Source organism: Chiloscyllium plagiosum, chromosome 2, assembly GCF_004010195.1.
Source record: "Chiloscyllium plagiosum isolate BGI_BamShark_2017 chromosome 2, ASM401019v2, whole genome shotgun sequence".
NCBI classification, from domain to species: domain Eukaryota; kingdom Metazoa; phylum Chordata; class Chondrichthyes; order Orectolobiformes; family Hemiscylliidae; genus Chiloscyllium; species Chiloscyllium plagiosum.
In genome coordinates, this window is record NC_057711.1 from 10,651,045 (window position 1) to 10,670,786 (window position 19,742).

Sequence of the window (19,742 nt, forward strand, 5' to 3'; positions counted from 1 at the left end):
ATCAACATACACATGTGAAATCTACCGGTGTTACTTGACAGTATCATTAAGGGGCAGCATAATGGGGCAAGGACTCTGATTAACTGGCGGACGTGGCTAGACTTCACAAACAAGACGATTGCTCCCCACTGAGAAACTCAAAAAAGTAACAGAATATTAATAAAAGGAATCACTTGCCCCACCAGAACTACTGGGGAAGGCAGCAGTCAGATGCTTGCGTGGAGGATGAACAGTGGCGGGAACAGCCGCCAAATGTCCTGTTTCTGTGCTGTAAACTGCAAAATGATACTTGATTGTAGTGGCATCATGAAGGATGATAAACATGATTTTATTCAACAGAACCAGAGAAATTTACAGCATGAGGACACTATTCAATACATCGTATCTGGTGTCGGCTGTTTGAGTGATTGTACCAGATAAACACACACAGATGCGTGCTCACTATATTACCCAATATCTCTTGGTATACTTTAAATGCTTATCCAATATTCTCTTAAAAGGTAGTCTGTGCTCCAACCATATCTTATAAAGAACGTCTGTGATGCAAAGGACCTTTCTTAAAGATTCCACCAAGCATCTCCAGTACGTAATGCAATCCCATCTTCCAATCCTCTACCAGCCGCCTGGAAGAGTGTAATGCCAATAACACACCATCCTGGTCTCAACAGTGTGCCAGACTGGCACCCAAACACCAGTTTAAACATTCATTCTCTTCACAAATAACCAGTAGGAGCAGTACCACCTGCAGAATGCAGCACAGCAACTCACCACAGCATCGCCTACACCTGTGACCTCTGCCATCAAGAACACGGAAATAAAATGCATCGGAATATCACAATGACGTAGGGTTTTAAGTTTCCCATCATTTTGAATTAGAATAATAACAGTTCTTTCATAAATGTTTGGGTTAAAATCCTGGAACTCCTTCCCTCATCACACAAACTAACTCAAAAATATGCTCAATAATTTCTTCTCAAAAGACAATTAGGCAAGGGTATTAAAATGGGTAAAGGGCAAATATGCAGGCTTTCTCCATAGCAACCACATCTGTGAATGAACTGAAATGAAATCTTTTCTCAGTCTCTTTGCAATAGTTATAAAACAATGACCTTTGTTACAGACAAGTGACATCCCTAAGTTCTCTATCAAATCGTTCATGATAGAGTATTGAGTACAGGGGTTGGGAGGTCAAGTTGCAGCTGTACAGGACATTGGCTAGGCCACTGTTGGAATATTGTGTGCAATTCTGGTCTCCTTCCTATCAGAAAAATGTTGTGAAACTTGAAAGGGTTCAGAAAAGATTTACAAGGATGTTGCCAGAGTTGGAGGATTTGAGCTACAGGGAGAGGCTGAACAGGCTGGGGCTGTTTTCCCTGGAATGCGGAGGCTGAGGGGTGACCTTATAGAGGTTTACAAAATTATGAGGGGCATTGATTTGGCAACTAGACAAAGTCTTTTCCCTGGGGTCGGGGAGTCCAGAACTAGATGGCATAGGTTTAGGGTGAGAGGGGAAAGACATAAAAGAGACCTAAGGGGCAATGTTTACATGCAGAGGGTGGTACCTGTATGGAATGAGCTGCCAGAGGAAGTGTGGAGGCTGGTACAATTTCAACATTTAAGAGGCATTTGGATGGGTATATGAACAGGAAGGGTTTGGAGGGATATGGGCCAAGTGCTGGCAGGTGGGACTAGATTGGGTTCGGATATCTGGTCGGCATGGACAGGTTGGACCGAAGGGTCTGTTTCCATGCTGTACATCTCTATGACTCTATATGAAAATATAATTAAGTATTGCTAACAAAGGCACACTTTGTTAAAGCTTATCGTCTCACATTCAAGACAATGTGCCATTTCAAGAGTTAAAGTGCCATTATACTGCATGAGAGAACTGTGATGACTGATTGGTAGAGGTGCTGCCATAGAGAATTCACCCATTAAGTCTTATGACAGTTAACTGCCAGGCTGTGTCTACATTTTAAACCAGGCAGGTTAACTCTGATTGGTCAGAGCATTGTCTTGAAAAATAAACTGGTGAATGGCTAGCACCTATTTTATTCAGTTGTAACTGGTGCAGTTCATGTTCTTTCGGTCTTGAAGAACATGGCCATTTTATAGAATTATACAGTACAGAACAGGCCCTTCAGCCATTGTACCTGCAATAACAAAATCTACACTCGTCTTATTTTCTAGTACTTGGCCTATAGCATTGAATGTTATGACTTGTCAAGTGCTCATCCAAGTATTATTTTAGAAGTTGTGAGGTTTCCCACCTCAACTACCCTCCCAGGCAGTGTGTGCCAGATTCTCTTCATTCATTGGATGGACATTTTTTCCTCAAATTTCCTCTAAACTCCTGCTTTTCACTTTAAAAAAATATGTGCCCCCTTGTTATCGATCCTTTGACTAGGAGGAACAGCTGTTTCCTATCCATCCTGTCCAGGCCACTCAGTCGCAAATCTCAAGTAGATCCCCTATCAGCTTTCTCTGCTCTAAAGAAAACAACCCAAGCCTATGCAGCCTCTTTTCAAGATCCCTCTGTTCCTCTGAGCCGCCTGTATCCTGCCATTCATTGAGTACTCCCTTATCTTAATATTTCTGAAGCGCAGTTCCTCACACTTATCAGGGTTAAATTCCATGTGTTACTGATCTGACCAATCTGCCCATTTCCTCCTGAAATCTAAGAGCTCTTCTTGACTGTTAACCACATGACCAATCTTTGAGTGTCATCTTCTATACTCTTCAGTTATACCACAATCAAGAAGGATCCCAGCACTGATTCCTGTGGTATGCCACTGTACAGTGCCCTCTAGTCACATAAACAACTTTCCACCATCACATTGTCTCCTACCATTACACCAATTTTGGATCCAACTTGCCAAGTTACCTGGATCCCATGTGTTTTTATCCTTTTTTACAAAAGGATCATGTCATACCTTGTCAAAGGCTTTGTTGAAATCCATATAAACTATATCAACTGCACTACCTCTTCTACAGATCCGGTCAGCTCCGCAAAGAAAACCCATCAAATTTGTGAGGCATGACCTCCTTCTGACAAAGCCATACTGACAATCACTGATCAAGTCTTGCCTTTCTAAGTGGAGATCAATTTTCTTCAATAGTTTTCCTACCACCGATGTTAGACTCACTGGTTTATAATTTCCTGGCTTATCCTTACCATTCTTCTTGAAAAGTGGAATCACATTAGCTGCCCTCTAGTCTTCTGGCACTTCTCCTGCAGCCAGACTGGAATTTATAGAACTGGGTCACAGCCTGTGTATTATTTCTCGACTCCCACAGCAGCCTGGGATACAACTCATCCAGACGTGGGGATTTGTCCACTTTAGGCCTGCCAAAAACACTTCACTCCCTAGGTCAAACTGCTCAAGAACCTCACAGTCCAATTTGCTGAATTCTGTGTCTACATCTTCTTTCTCCAATGTTAAGGATTTGTGTAACACCCTACCAATGCTCTACAGCTCTACGTATAGAAAGACAGAAGCAGAATTAGGCCATTAGACCCTACAGCCTGCTGTATTGATTATGACTGAGCTCAACACTCTCATCCCACCTTCCTCATTTATCCCTTGACCCCTTTAGGCACAACAGAAATATCTCCTTTTTAAAAACTCAATGATTTGGCCTCAACCACTGAATGAATTCCACAGGTTCACTACTTTATGGGTGAAAAAATTTTACCTCACCATTGTCCTTTATGGAAACAAATATCTGCACGCAGAACTCTAAAATAACCCCCTTTAGATGACTTCTACAAATGATTATGTCTTTAATCTTAGGTCCTTATTTATAAAATCCAGAATGGCAGTGACTTCCATCATTCACATGCTCTTTCAGGGAATCATTGGCCTGAAGCCTCAGGTCACTGTTTAGACACACTTTGCTCTCCAGAAAGCTTCTCCTTACTATGTTTTTTGCAGTGTCTTGCATTAAGTATGCACTCATCATAATTCACAGCATTCCACTTTAGAACTGCTTCCACCACTTATCTACATATTTTATTAACTAACTTATGTCTTCCTGAGTCCTTGATGGCCCTCCTTGCTATTAGTTGATTTTGGCATTATCAACATATTTCAAGGTCGGAGATTCATGTGTACTAAATATAATGAATAACAGTGGAGCCAACACACACTCATCAGGCATACCAGTTGGAAGTAGACAATAAATTCTTCCTGTTAGCAGAACCGTGAACCGTCTTACACACGCAAATCAAATATCTTTCCGGATAGAGAGAGGAAATTAATCGCCTCTTCAACCACCATGCTCCTAATAGTAATTCATTGTATCAGATTTTGATTACAGAGGTGACAAGGTTCTACACACTAATTTGAATTGTACAGAAAAATGAAGCAGAAGGGCAGTTTTATAGCATGTCAGGCACACTTCATAACCCACCCTTAGAATTAATTACAGGCTCAGCACAGTCATGGGTTCATTCATGTCATGATGGAGCAAAGAAATGTATTTAAATAAAGATTTGCTGCTTTAATGGAGCTTTAAAGTATTTATTTCAATAATCTCTGCTGTATTTTTTTATGATCAAGCATTGCGCTTTTGTGTATAGAAACTTAAGGATAGGCAAGAAATTCAGCTTTACCAGCATTATATACTCCAAAAATAAATTAGATTTTTATAAAAGAAAATGTGCATCATGTAACCAGTCTACACAGTGCCTAATAGAACAAATGGGTCAGATGGATAATACAGAGAATAAACAGCTATTTTATATTTGACTATTCACAGTATAAGTAACTCACCTCTAACTTGGCTTTGTTTCCTGCTGCAAGACTTGGGTGGTTACACTTCTGAATGCGTTCCACTATTAGACACTGTTCCTCTGATACATGCCCCGTTAGCAGGGACTTCAGGTCAGCATATGACTCAGGGACTGTGAAAATTAAACCATTAGAATGAGATCAGGATGGAAACCTACTGGTCATGCCCCAGTGTGGCCAATAGAGGACATACAACAAAAAGAACCACTGCATTTTCCCTGGGATGAGAGGGGTGTGCAATCAGGAATGATTGAGCAAGAGACTACAGAACTGTTTTACCTGAACTCCATTAAGTCATTAATCCACTGCAATTCAGATATTACTTTAATAAGTCTCCTCAAACAACTGGTCCGAACAGCACAGGACCAAATGCAAGCTGAATATGCCAGTGAGGCCTTAGGCATGAACAATGCTAGGCTTTGCACATCCACAAAAAAAAAGCCGCTCATTAGCAAAAGTCCAAGACTTACCAGGAAAAGTGAAAGGTAGCTCAGTCTTGGCTGCTTCCATCATAGCTTTTCTTGCTTCTTCATTTGGTGCACTCTCTTTAGTCAAAGTGGACTGAGCTGGTTTTTCATCAGCCGCAAGACTGTCCTTCTCACTTTCGACATCGGAGCCTAAATCTGAATGGCTATCATCTTCTACATCAGAATGACTGTCTTCATCACTCTCTTCACTTTGGTTCTCTTCCCCATCGTCATCCTCATCACTCTCTTCACCTTCCCCATTTTCCTCTTCATTTTCACTTGCCAGTTTCTTTTCTTCCTCCTCAAAATCCTCCAGCTTTCCTTCCTTTTAATAAAAAAAAGTTCAAGGTCAAACACCATTAGCCATCCGACGTTTTGTTTAGGGTAGTCCCAAAGCAGATTGGTAAACACACACATGAGAAAAAAAAAAGTTCAGCAGAATGATTTACATTTAGTTCCACGATCAAGTCAAGTGGGGGTTACCTCAGTTGGCTAGATCGCTATAGTGTGCTTCCAAATAATGTCAAAGCAGTATGGGTTTGATTCCAGTTTCAACTGAGGTGACTTGGGATCTGCCTCCTCCTCTTGCTACTGAGAGTGGAAAGCAATGGCAATCCATCATCAGCAAAAAAAAAACTGCCAAGAAAATGGTTCAGGATCAAACAGCAGTAGACAACAAACCAAGGACAAGTTTTCTCAGAGCACGCAAGACAAAAACAAAAATTCAGAATTGTTCATTGTCATGTCCTCTAGATATTTTAAAATTAAATGGTTCACCTTCTGCTATGCTGCCTAAAGTGATAATTATTTATGTTCAGATACTTAAACCACACATGGCATCACAGACAAACCTGCTCTGTAGCCCTAGAGATGCCCTCACATACACCCCTCACCAATCAGAACCACTGCTAATTCAAATTCTGGTTAAGATGGCAAATTTTTTCATACCTTCCAACAGAAAGCAGCAACAGCTCTGAATACTGAATAATACTCTAAAAATAAGTTTTGTAGGTACATTAAGTGTAAATCAGTGAAACTACGTCAGTGAGTAATAAACTGAATTTGAGTATCACAACAATCAATATTTTCTGCTTTCTGTCAAAGAAAAACATGCTTTTGGTCATCATAACTGCCATATTCTAACCATTACTTTGCAAACCCTTACACCTCTCTTTCCTTTGTTAAAGCTTGCTTCTTTGATGCAGCTTTTCGGTCACTTCCGCTAATATCCATTGAACACCCTGCTTGCCACTTTTTGCAAATCATAGGGGCGATTGCAAATCTTTTCAACAATAATGCTGCTGTTGAGATTGCCAAGCATTTGCAACAAACATGTAAACAGAATTTGAATCTGCTTCTTTACCAAAGAGGCTAACCAAAAATGATTAATGTTGTTAAGAGTAAACAGAAGAAACACACTAAAGCATTAATCATTAATAATGTATAGCAATGTGAAAGGATTAGACATAATTTCGTGCAAAACACTCCCTAAGTCTTTCCTACAAGAAATTACTGTTTTCACTACCTGCGTCTGATACCTTTACATTCCTCTGTGCAGTTACATGTGACACTGAACTCAGGACAAGTTCTATATGGTACCTTCCTGGATGCTGTGCAGTTGTACCATGTGCTATTTAGCAGAAGTATTGTCCTCTATTGCTCTAACATCCAAAAGCAATGGTTAGGTTTTACCAGTTCTTGAACCCCACCTTGTAAACAAGGCAAGGATTATCAATCTTCTCCAGGATGAAGCCATCATGCAAATCATCTGCAGACATGTGTTTCGATTTGTTGTTGCCTTTCTCGACAAATTCTCCACGCATCCGACGCATTCTCTCTGCCTGAAATTTAGTGTCAGAACAAATTACTAACACTGATCATGGAACCCCAATACACTGAGTAAAACCAGCATAAAAACATAAATACAATTCAAACTGCATGGTTTTTAAAATTAATGTGCTCCAATATACTGAAGAGCAGATTTCCATTCTGTGTTTAGTTAGCTCCTACCTCTTGGATCATTGGAGCAAGAGTGTTGTTCAACCTGGTAAGGAGAGAAAACATCTAGAGATCCTGCTGTGACTGCTCAGCTTCAAGAGCATTCACAACAAGGTCAGGCAAAGTTGATTGGATTCCCCTTGGTGAATAGCTTGCATGCTCTAATTGTCAAGATGTGTGTATACAGAATGATAACTTGTGGTAAGTGTCTCCAACAGGTGAGGGATTAGGAAAATATTACCAAGCGAAATAAACATGAGGTGAGTAATAGCTCTGTGGCTGAAGGTAGACCTTTTTTTAAAAGTTTGGTGGGAATCTACAAATAAGATACTTGAACAAAGAAGTCAACCTGTGTCACAATAAGCAATTGGGGTGTTGGGGGGAGTCAAATACCTCAGGCTACAGAGAAGGCTTTAAGTTTACTGGAGTGAGGGAGGGTTCTGCAGAGGGGATATGTAGGCTTACAAAGCAAAACAATATGGCAGCATTTCAGGGCAGCTATTTAAGTTAGAGTGGGAATCAGAATAGGGCAGGAAAGGACAGAATGTATTTGGCACAGTTTCCTAGGCAATATATTGTAGATCCAGTCAGGCATGAGACTATTTTGGATCTGGTAATGTATAATGAGGCAGTTCTAATAAACAATGTCAGGGTAAAAATGTCCCATGAAACAGTGATCAACACATGGTAGAATTTAGCATTCAGTTTCAGTGTGAGAAACTTGGGTCAAAAACAACTAAACTCAAATGAGGCTTATACACAAAAGAATGAGGACAGAGCTAGATGGAGGTAATTGGGAAAGGAGTTTAGCAGCAAAGATGATTCAGGAACAATGGCAGATATTTAAGAACCTAGTTTAAGAGTTTACGTAGGTTGGGCCTGTACTCATTAAAGTTCAGAAGAATGAAAAGCAACCGTATTGAAACACAAAATGTTTAAGGGTTTGACAGGATAAATGCTGAGAGATTGGTCCCTCTTTGGGAGAGTCAGTACCAGAAGAAATAGTCTCAAAGTAAAGCTTGCCTATTTAAGACAGAGTGGATGAGTGGGCGGCACGGTGGCACAGTGGTTAGCACTGCTGCCTCACAGCGCCTGAGACCCGGGTTCAATTCCCGCCTCAGGCGACTGACTGTGTGGAGTTTGCACATTCTCCCCGTGTCTGCGTGGGTTTCCTCCGGGTGCTCCGGTTTCCTCCCACAGTCCAAAGATGTGCAGGTCAGGTGAATTGGCCATGCTAAATTGTCCGTAGTGTTAGGTAAGGGCTAAATGTAGGGGTATGGGTGGGTTACGCTTCGGCGGGTCGGTGTGGACTTGTTGGGCCGAAGGGCCTGTTTCCACACTGTAATGTAATCTAATCTAATCTAATCTAATTTTCTTCCCTCAGAGGTAAGTGGATCTGTCGAGGGCTGTAGAAGCTGGATCATTAAGTATTTAACACAAAGTGTGCTGAGTACCTGGATTACACAGCCAGAGCAGGTGACTATAAAGCAATGTTTAAGAGGCATCTTTCAGATATAGGAATAGAGGGATATGGACCCTGTAGAGGCAAAAGATTTCTTTTTAGAAAGGAATCATGTGTCAGCACTGGTGGGCCAAAGGGCTTGTTCCCAAGTTGTATTAGACTACTGTTTATTCATGCAGCCTACACCAAAGTCAACTCTCCTGTTTCTTCAGCGATTTGTGCTGACTGACAATAAAGAGATGTTTCGAGGAGGATTTTATCCAGTCCCACCTAATCATTGTGGGCACCTTGATGTTAAGGTGACATTCCCACTTTAAGCAACGGACAGGGAAACAACAATTTGCAGTAATGAAACAGCGTGTTTTAATTGAGTGTGACTAACAGCATGTTAGTCCATAGCAACAGACTGGCACATTCCAAATTCTAGTATGATGTCCTGAAGGACACACCAAAACTTAGGGTAGCCACCATGTTGGAGAAAAGATCCTTAAGGCCTTTCAGCCACGGTATACCGAACAGCTGGAAACTGTGTAAAACCTTTCAGGTTGAATAGTTGACATGTAATGAAAACTGTTAAGTGTTAACTGAATTTGGAAATGTAATGAATGATGAACAGTGTGGAAAAAAATTGAAATGTTTTTGCATCTCATGTCATGTTAACTTTAAATGATAATTCAACATACTTAAATTAATTTTATGAATAAAGTATATTTTGGGAAAAAAACCGGCATGTCTGCACCAACATTTTTCATCTGACCACCAGGACACCTTTCTGTACATAGTGGTAACATTGCACAAGCAGATTTCAAAAATCAAGCTCAGAACAAAATGCCTGAAGTCTGGACTTTTTATCTACTTTACCTAAAGGTTAACAATTTCATGTCAATTCACATTGTTAACATGAATCTCATCACCAATACATTGCATCTTAATTAGGTGTGAAGAGCAAATCGAAATCTGCATAAACAGCAGTGTGGTAACGAGCAGGCAATAGATTTCATGATGTTGGTTGAGAAATATATACTGGCCGGGACACTACTGAGGCATACGGTCAAAAAGTTCAATAGATTCCATACCTCAAGTTTCTGTAGGCGTTCTTGCTCCTCCTTCACCAACTCTTCCTTGGTTTTCAGTCTGTCAGAGGGCTGTGCCTTCATGTCAAAGAACAGCTCACGTACAATTATGTCATAATCCCCAGCCTTGAGGAAAGACCAAAAAATGGAGAAAAATAAACTGCACTTTTATTTTAATTATTTTATTTTACTCTAATCCCTAGAATAACTTGCAGTATACAATAGCACCACACAATGCCAGAAACCAGGCATAACAAGCAATTGATATAAAACTGATGAAAAAGACAGTCTCAATTTTAATTCATTTGCAAAATCTTTATTTTAAGCTGCCTCATAGCTAAATAGACAGCTTATTTGATGGCCGAGGTCGTACCTTCCTAAATAATCACTTACCTTGGGTTTCTCCTCCTCGCGCTCCTTTTTGGGAGCTTTATGAGCCAACAAGGAATGGACTTCCTTCCAATCTTTGTCCAGCTTCTCAGTCAGTTCCTGTGCCTTGTCTCGCTGCACCTGCCGCTCATACTGTTTAGATTAGAACATTCCATTGTTACCAAAATGAAGAACATTGAAAAAGTGGACAACATTTAGCCCCCTTGGGTCTGCCCACTACTCAATGACCCAACCCTCCAGGATAGACTTGAAGTTGCCAGGAACTGGCCACTCTGCTGCTGAGACCAAGCAGGGAAAACAAAAATCAGAATACTGTAATCAACTATGTTTTCTTTGTTGAACACCATCACTGATGAGTAATGAAAATAGTGGGGATAGGGATAAAAAGGCATTTGGACTGAGTCAAGAATTATGATTTCGAATCTGTTCAATTCTCAATCAACATGAGAAGATAGCAACATCACAAAGATGAACATGTCAAAAAACCAATGGCAAAAGCTGTTTTAGACAAGAGGTCATGTGCTGAAACCTTCAGGAATAAAGCTAACCCTAACCTCAGCCCATTTCTGCAGCAATTTCCAATTAACGTTTGCGTTTATAAAATGGTCACGTGTACAGTATGAAATCAAACTACATAGAATTGAGGCTGAAATAAAAACAAAGTATTTAAAAAAAACATGCAACAGGTGCAGCAGCATTTATGGAGAACAATGAATGATACAAGTGCAAAGTGGCTCCTTGTCTGGAAGAATATAGTTGGTCATACATCTGGAGGTTCAATCACAATACCACGTGCCTCCAACTGCCCAGATCCCACTTTGTTCCTACTAATATGGTCTTCTTCCAAGGTTCAAGTGGAGCAGTGAATTCTAGAACCAGGAGTCAATGCTGCAAATGGTGTTGGCACGCTGTGTGCAGATGCACAGCTTCAGAGGTTGCTGATCCTAAGCTCCTGAGAGATACTGAACTCGAAAAGTTAACTCTGATACCCTCTCTGTTTTCAATATGATCTTTGTGTCAGATCATCAACAATTGCAATATTTGGCTATTAAGGAATGGGTGCTATGAGGAATACAATTCATTTCACATCTGAAATTGAGAACACAAGTGAAGTGGAATAAATGGGAAGAGAAAATGAGGTCTGCAGATGCTGGAGATCAGAGATGGAAATGTGTTGCTGGAACAGCGCAGCAGGTCAGGCAGCATCTAGGGAACAGGAGAATCGACGTTTCGGGCATTAGCCCTTCTTCAGGAATGAGGAAAGTTTGTCCAGCAGGCTAAGATAAAAGATAGGGAGGAGGGACTTGGGGGAGGGGCGTCGGAAATGTGATAGGTGGAAAAAGGTCAAGGTGAGGGTGATAGGACAGATTGGGGTGGGGGCGGAGAGGTCGGGAAGAAGATTGCAGGTTAGGGAGGCGGTGCCTTCCAGCAGGCTAAGATAAAAGATGGAATAAATGGGAACCTAGTTTCTATACAGGAATGCTTGAAATTTACTGAAATATTGTATGATTTTCCTTACTCATTATTGGGATGGGGTATCACTCGCTAGACCAGCAGTTCTGCCCACACTTAAGTTCCAAGACAGCAGTTAAGAGTCAACTAAATTGCCGTGTGTCTGGAGTCTAGCAGATTTCCTTGTCTAAAGGACATTAGTGAACTAGATGAGTTTTTTAATGATTGACCACAGTTACAAGGATGCTATTAGGCTAGTTCTTTATTCCAGATTTTTCAAAAAATAAACTCAAAATCCACCATCTGTCATAGTGCGACTTGAACTCATAACCTCAGAGCATTGGTCGGAGGTAATGGATTGCTAGCCCAGTGACATTATCACTACGACACTGTCTCCCTGTAAATATTTAAAGGAGATCAGTTGAATATTCTAAAACAGTTGCAACTGTGTATTAAGTAAACTTCTGAGAAGATAAATTTTTGAGGAAAATATTTCATTTCTAGCAAAAAATATTACTTCTTCCAATCTAACAGCTACCTTCATGAAGTGGTGAGGTCACAAGGAAAGCTTCAGAATTGTACAGAGCAGGTAGGTGTGTTTTTTTTTAGGAGTAACAGTGTTACAGCTGGAAGGCGAAAGGTTTTGTATTACAGAGAATGGAGAGTTTACAAGTTTGCACTTCAGGCAGTTATCCAAAGGTCCAGAAACTAGGAAGCATGTAAACTCAAAAACAAAATCAGAAATTGCTCAAAAAGCTCAGCAGGCCACGCTGTATCTATGGAGAGAAAGCAGAGTTAATATTGTGACATCATAGACTTCAGAACTTTAATGACTGTTTATGGACTGAATGAACCAACAAAAATCAAAACCTGTCACATGCAGCAAGAACTCTGTCAGGAATAAACTGTTAAGGAACAAAGACACTCAAGCAATTACAGAGACTCAAGCAATTAGTCATGTCTTAGTGAGATTACATAAATAAAACTGCTTGATAAATTGGATGCTTCATGGCCACAACGGACAAGCATTGCCTAGAAGAATTTAAGGAGTTAATGACCGATAAGCTGCATCTTCAGAAGGCGGCCACCATGGTGGCTCAGTGGTTAGCACTGCTGCCTCACAGCACCAGGGTCCTGGGTTCGATTCCCGCCTGTCTGTGTGGAGTTTGCGCTTTCTCCCCATGTCTGCGTGGGTTTCCTCCCACAATCCAAAGATGTGCAGGTCAGGTAAATTGGCCATGCTAAATTGCCCACAGTGTTAGGTGCGTTAGTCAGGGGTAAGTGTATGGGAAATGGGTTTGGGTGGGTTTCTCTTCGGAGGGGCGGTGTGGACTAGTTGGGCCGAAGGGCCTGTTTCCACCCTGTAGTGAATCGAATCTAATTTAATCTTCAAACAAACAAACAGTCATTGCCAAATGTAACAAGAGACAAAAACTACAAGCCAGCCACAGATGAAAGGACTTAAAAAAGAAATTATAAGTATACCACCTCAGAGACTGAAGCATGAAAATCTGTGTAAGCATTGAACGAGAACAACTCAATAGCAGAACATCGAAAAACAAGACTGCACAAGGATTGAGCTCTGGACACTTCCATGTCTGCCTCAGACCACTGTTGGTTGAAGTCTTGGCCAGATTTCACCATTAATCGAGTAATCGCTAAGTTGAGTCACAGGCTGATTCTTGCTTAGTTGCGAGATTTTATATTTGGTTGTAACATGCAATAAAATATGAATTATTCAGTACTTGATTGTCTGAGTGATAGCTTAATAAGTAGCTGAATCATGTGCAACTTGTGGTGACTTACCCATAACAACGTTTTGGGCCCAGTGACCCCCTTTTCAAAACAATTCATGGTTGCTCATGTGCCCATCAACGTCATTGGCTTCCGACAGTTGGGAGATTAAAATTTTGTATTCTCCATAACCTCAACTCATTCAAAGCTCTGTGGCTGCACTCTGTCCACCTTTGGTTCTGAGTTCAGTTTGTGACTCTAAATTTCTCCTCCTAATGTTGAAACGCTTCAAACTCACCACTGCCCAGCCATGTAGCCACTGCCAAACATCAAACCCTCCAAAGTTAAGGGTTAGAAAGGGTAGATTCGATTCTATCTTAAAATGCGTTCAGGGGATTTTTTTTTGTATCAATACAGAGAAGGCCCAATAAGGGGTGGCCCAGTGCTGGATCTGGTTCTGGAGAGAGAGCGAGAGCGAGAGAGAGAGGAGGACATTAGGGGGGGGGGGGGGGGAAGAGAGAGAGAGAGAGAGAGAGAGAGAGAGAGAGAGAGAAGGATATTACCGATAGCAACCACAACACGTACAATTCGAAATTGTTCTTGACAAGGAAAAAGGTGGCCTACGAAAGATGGCTTTGGATTGGGAGTGGGGGAGGCAGATTTTATTAAAATAAAGCAGGACTGGTACACCTCCTTGCCAACAAGATCACCACATTGGAGTAGTGGAGGGCATTCAACAAGGACTAACATGTACCCTTTAGAGGGAAATGTAGGAGCAAGAAGTTCAGAGAACCCTGGTTGTCTAGTCCAATTCAGGACTGGATGAGGAAGACGACAGGGCTTTTCGCAAGTCCAAAGGGAGCAATTCAGCTGCAGTTCTAGAGAAATACAGGAAGGAACTTAAGGAAGAAGAACAAAAACAGGGCATGATAAAGAACTTGCCAACAGAATCTTAAGATATTTTATAAATACATTAAAGGAAGAGATTAACCAGGGTTTGAGTAGGACCCATTAGGGACTAAGGGGGCAACCTGTGTTTGAAGCCACAGGATGTTGAAAGGGTGTCAAATGAATACTTCTCTTTGGTCTTCACTCTGGAAAAGGAGGACGTAGGTACAGAGTTCAAAAAAAGGAAGGTGAGGAACTTGCACAATTTGATATAGGAAATGGGGAGGTATTGGAGGCTTTGTTAGGCTTTAAAAATATACAAATCCCCTGGTTTGGATGAACTGCATCCCAGGCTGCTGGAGGTGGGGCAGGAAATTGCAGGGACTGCGACACAAATTTTTACTTCCTGCCTGGCCATGGGGGAAGTACCAGAGGACTGAATAATGGCTAATGCGGTTTCATTTTTTAAGAGGGGTGGTAGAGATGAATAAGGAAATTACAGACCAGTGAATCTCCCATCAATGGAAGAGAAACTATCGGAGAAAATCCTTAAGTAGTGGATTAATATCCATTTGGAAAGCCATGGATTAATTAACGATGGTCAGCATGGCTTTGCCAGATGGAGGTCACACGTAATAAATTTGTTAGAATTCTTTGAAAATGTGATCAAATGTTCTGATAAGGGAAGTTCAGTTGATGTAGTTTGTATGATTTTAGCAAACGTTTGACAAGGTCCCACATGAGAGACTGACCTTTTAGACTGGAGGCCTGTGACCAGTGGTGTTCCACAAGGATCGGTGCTGGGTCCACTGCTTTTCGTCATATATATAAATGATTTGGATGTGAACATAGGAGGTATAGCTAGTAAGTTTGCAGATGACATCAAAATTGGAGGTGCAATGGACAGCGAAGAAGGTTACCTCAGATTACAACAGGATCTTGATCAAATGGGCCAATGGGCTGAGGAGTGGCAGATGGAGTTTAGTTTATATAAATGCAAGATGTTGAATTTCGGAAAAGCAAATCAGAGCAGGACTTATATATTTAATGGCAAGGTCCTGGAGAGTGTTGCTGAACAAAGAGTGCAGATTCATAGCTCCTTGAAAGTAGAGTTGCAGGCAGACAGGATAGTGTAGAAGGCATTTGGTATGCTTTCCTTTTATTGGTCAGAGCATCGAGTTGGGAGGTCATGTACAGGACACTAGTTATGCCACTCATGGAATATTCTTTGCAATTCAGGTCTCCTTCTAATTGGAAGGATGTTGTGAAACTTGAAATAGTTCAGAATACATTTACAAGGATGTTGCAAGGGTTGGAGTATTTGAGCTATCGAGAGAGGCCGAATAGGCTGGGGCTGTTTTCCCTGGAGCGTCAGAGGCTGAGGCGTGACCTTATTGAGGTTTATAAAATCATGAGGGGCATGGATAGGATAAATACATGGTGCGGGAGTCCAGAACTAGTGGGTATAAGTTTTTGGTGAGAGGGGAAAGATATAAAAGAGACCTAAGGGGCAATTTTTTCACACAGAGGGTGGTGCATGTATGGAATAAGCTGCCAGAGGAAGTAGTGGAGGCTGGCACAATTACAGCATTTAAAAGACATCCGTATGGGTATATGAATAAAGTTAAAAATCACACAACACCAGGATATCGTCAACTGGTTTATTTGGAAGCTAGCTTTCAGAGCACCTTCCTCAGGTGGCTGTGGAGGTTAAGATCATATTCACAGAATTTGTAGCTCACAGAGTCATGTACACATGACTCCAAGTCATGGTATACGAATAGGAAGGATTTAGAGGGATATGGGCCAAGTGCTGGCAAATGGGACTTGGTTAGGTTAGGATATCTGGTCGCCATGTACGAGTTGGACCGAAGGGTCTGTTTCTGTGCTGTACATCTCTGACTCTGTGACTGAGAATGTTAAAGTACATAGAATTCAGCGAAACTTGGTGAGATGGACCAGAAGCTGGCTTAGTAATTGGACACAAAGTGTAGTGGTGGAAGGCTGTTTAAGTGACTGGAGGCCGGCGTCAAGTCACTTAAATGATATAGATGAAAATGTGGGGATAATATTAAACAAATCTGTAGACAACACCAAGATTGGCAGGATGGATAATAGCAATGAAGATGGTTGTGGTTATAAGATATAGTGGGCAGACCAGTGGTAGATGGTATTTAACCCTGTTAAGTGTGAGGGAGAAACAAGATGAGGGAGTTATTTAATGAAGGGCAGGACACTGGGAGGCTTAGAGGAAACAGAGGATCTTGAGGATCATTATTCACAGATCGTTGAAGTTGGCAGAGCACGTAAATACAATAATTGGCATGTGGGTCATTTGCTTTCATCAGTTGTGACATAAATAAGATCAAAGAGGTAATGTCGTAGTTGTACAGACCGCTGGTTAGGCCACTGTGTGCAGTTCTGGTCATCTCAATACAGGAAGGCTGTGATAGCACTGAAGGGTGAACAGTGAGCAGCTTTGGTTGATGGTCAATCACAGAGGACATAGTTTTAAGGTAAGGGGCAGGAGATTCAGAGAGGATTTGGGGAAAAATCTTTTTCACTCAGCAGGTGGTGGAAATGTGGAATGCATTTCCTAGGAAGGTACTGGAAACCTACAAGCTTTAAAAATATCTGGATGAGCACTTCAGATATCATAACATCCAAGGATATGGGTCAAATGTAGGAAATTGGGATTAGTGCACCGTTAGTATTAGTTATGTCAGTGCAGACTCAATGGGACAAAGGGCCTTTCCTACACTGTATGACTCTATGAAAGTAACACAGTCCTCCAACTCTGGCCTTCAAATACACTGCCTCACCAATGGTGATTATGTTTTATGGAAACTGGGCCTAAATGCTCCTTCTCCACTTCTCTTTTTCGCCAGTTGTTAAAATAGCTTCTTCACCAACCCTTTGCTCATCCTCTTCATTTCTTTAGGTTGCTCAGTGACTTTTCTTTGCTCCTGTGAAGCACCTATGGACACTGTTAAGGACACTATTTGAATCTGGGTTATTGTTGAAATCCCTCCATGGTTTTTCACTTTCCCTCAGTTAAACTCCTCCAACCTTAGGTACTAGCTCAGGACCATGAATTACAGCTTTATCAATCCGCAGAAATCTCATGACCCAAACTCATCATGTTTTAGCTTCCTTCGGCAGTCTTGGTCTACCTTTCTGTTGAAGTAACATCTATTTTCTTTCAATTGTCTTGGAAAACACTGATGCACTGGGATGAAAATTACAGTACACAGTGAGATATTAAGCTTCATTTAATGAGTCAAAACACCAGTTCCAGCCAAAGACTACATGACTAGGTAAATGTTGTGACACATCAGCCTGAAGTGCTTCAGTTTATCATGGTCCCTACTAATTATACGCACCGATAAGCACAAAGTTTGAAAAGCATACCTTCTCCTTCTTAGATTTAGCAATAAGCTCATCAATTAACTCTTTCCGGGACTTGGGTGTTGGTTCCTCCTCCTCACCCTGCTGCTTAGATGCTGTCTTCTTCTGCAACAGCCCACCACCGCCAAAGTGTGCAGCCGCAGTGAACTCAGCTGTGAGTAATGAGGGAGCATAATAAACTATCCAGCCAGCCATCTGTTCAAAAGTAAATAAGGTTTTTCTCTTGTGCCAATACTGTATTACATATCAGCTATGCACTAACAGGAAATTGAAACCTAGGATCAGAGCTCCAGCACAAGAGTGACACCACAGGTAAAACCCCGAGTTCATTGGTTGGTGGTAGTCAAATTTGTAATTACCTGTTACAGGTAACTTTCAGTTTGAAGGCAAACAGGAAAAATATTTGCAGGCTACAAACTAAAAGAACAGTATAAAATGTTTAAAAACCAAATTAAGTAGGAAGTCCTTAAAATGAAGATGCCAGGCCAGGCAATGTGAGAGCTGTCATTCAAAGTGACCACATCTGCAGCAAGTGCTGGATGCTTGAGGGGTCCGTCTTTGAGTTGATGAGCTGGAGTCTGAGCTTTGCTCCCAGTGACATATCAGGTACGGGGAGAGCTACCTGGATGCAGTGTTTCAGGAGGCAGTCACACCTCTTAGATTAATTTGCTCAAACTTGGTCAATGGTCAGGGACAAGAGGATATGACGATGAGTGACGCAGGTAGAGGGATCGAGGAGGTGGTGTTGAAAGACCCTCAGCCCCTGAGCTTGTGGGTAGAGACATGGCTACAAGGGAATCAGGGCCGGGAACTAAATATCCAAGAATATATGGCCTATTGAAAGGACAGGCAGATGGGGTAGGGTTGTCATATTTGTAAGAAATGAAATTAAATTGATAGCGGAAGTGATATAGAATTGAAAGACATAGAATCCGTATGGGTAGAGTTGAGGAACTACAAAGGAAGAGAGACCAGGTGGGAGTTGTGTTGCGTCACCTAGTAGCAGTAGCATGGGGGAAGTAATAAAGGCCTGTAAGAAAGGCACTATCATAAGAATCACAGGGGACTTCAGGTGGACTGGGAAAATCAGGTTAGCAGCCAATGTCAAGAAAGGAATTTGTGGAATATTTATGGATGTTTTATTTGGAGCAGCTTGTGGTAATGTCTACAATGGAACAGGCAATTCTGGATTTAGCGATATGTAATGAGCCAGACTTGATTAGGGAGCTGAAGGTGAAGGAACCCCTAAAGAACAGTGACCATATGATAGAATTTACCCTGCAGTTTGAGAGGGAGGAGCTGCAATCAGATGTAACAGCATTACAATTGAGTAAAGCTAACAAAGACATGAGGGAGGAGCTGGCCAGATTGGTAAGGAAGATGGTGCAGCAGCAGTGGCAGGAGTTTCTAGGGGTCATTTGGGAGACACAGCAGAAATGCATTTCAAGGAAGAATAAGCATACTAAGGGGTGGAGGAATCAACTTTGGCTGACAAGGGTAGTTAGGGGTAGTATAAAAGCAACAGAAAATACAATGTGATGAAGATTAGTGGGAAGCCAGAGGATTAGGAAGCCTTTAAAAACTAATGAGAGGACAACTAAAAAAAAGGAATAAGGGGAGAGAAGATGAAGTGAGAGAAAGCTAGCTGGTAACATAAAAGATTGCAAAGGTTTTTATGATATCTAAAAGATAAGAGGCAAGAGTGGACATTGGATCACTGGAAAATGAGGCGGGAGAAGTAGTAATGTGGAACAAAGAAATGGCAGAGGAAGTGATTGGTACTTTGCATCAGTTTTCACAGTGAACACACCAGCGGCATACCATAACTTCAAGAGTGTGTAGTGGCAAACACTCAGGAGAAAGTGCTGGTGAAGCTGATAAGTTTGAAGGTGGATAAATCAACTGGACTGGCTGGACTATAGCCCAGAGTTGTGAAGAAGTTATCTATGGAGATTGTGGAGGCATTGGCGGTGATCTTTAAGAAATCACTGGAGTCAGGGATGGCAGAGAGAACTAGAAAATGGCTGTTTAAGAAGAAAGGCAGAAGGCAGGAAACTATAGGCCAGTTAGCCTGACC

The 19,742-nt window shown here is 41.5% G+C and overlaps 1 protein-coding gene across 2 annotated transcripts in view; it reads right to left on the minus strand.

The window, feature by feature from the left end:
* The window catches only part of nop14 (NOP14 nucleolar protein homolog (yeast)), a 55,088-nt gene that overhangs the window by 17,259 nt on the left and 18,087 nt on the right, over window positions 1-19,742 (minus strand). For both annotated transcript variants that reach the window (XM_043703789.1, XM_043703795.1), the window contains exons 5-10: window positions 17,669-17,817; window positions 10,187-10,315; window positions 9,797-9,919; window positions 6,970-7,101; window positions 5,264-5,585; window positions 4,776-4,906 (exon numbers count right to left, since the gene is read on the minus strand). In XM_043703789.1, coding sequence (XP_043559724.1) covers window positions 4,776-4,906; window positions 5,264-5,585; window positions 6,970-7,101; window positions 9,797-9,919; window positions 10,187-10,315; window positions 17,669-17,817 — 986 coding nt within the window. The remainder of the gene's footprint in view (window positions 1-4,775; window positions 4,907-5,263; window positions 5,586-6,969; window positions 7,102-9,796; window positions 9,920-10,186; window positions 10,316-17,668; window positions 17,818-19,742) is intronic.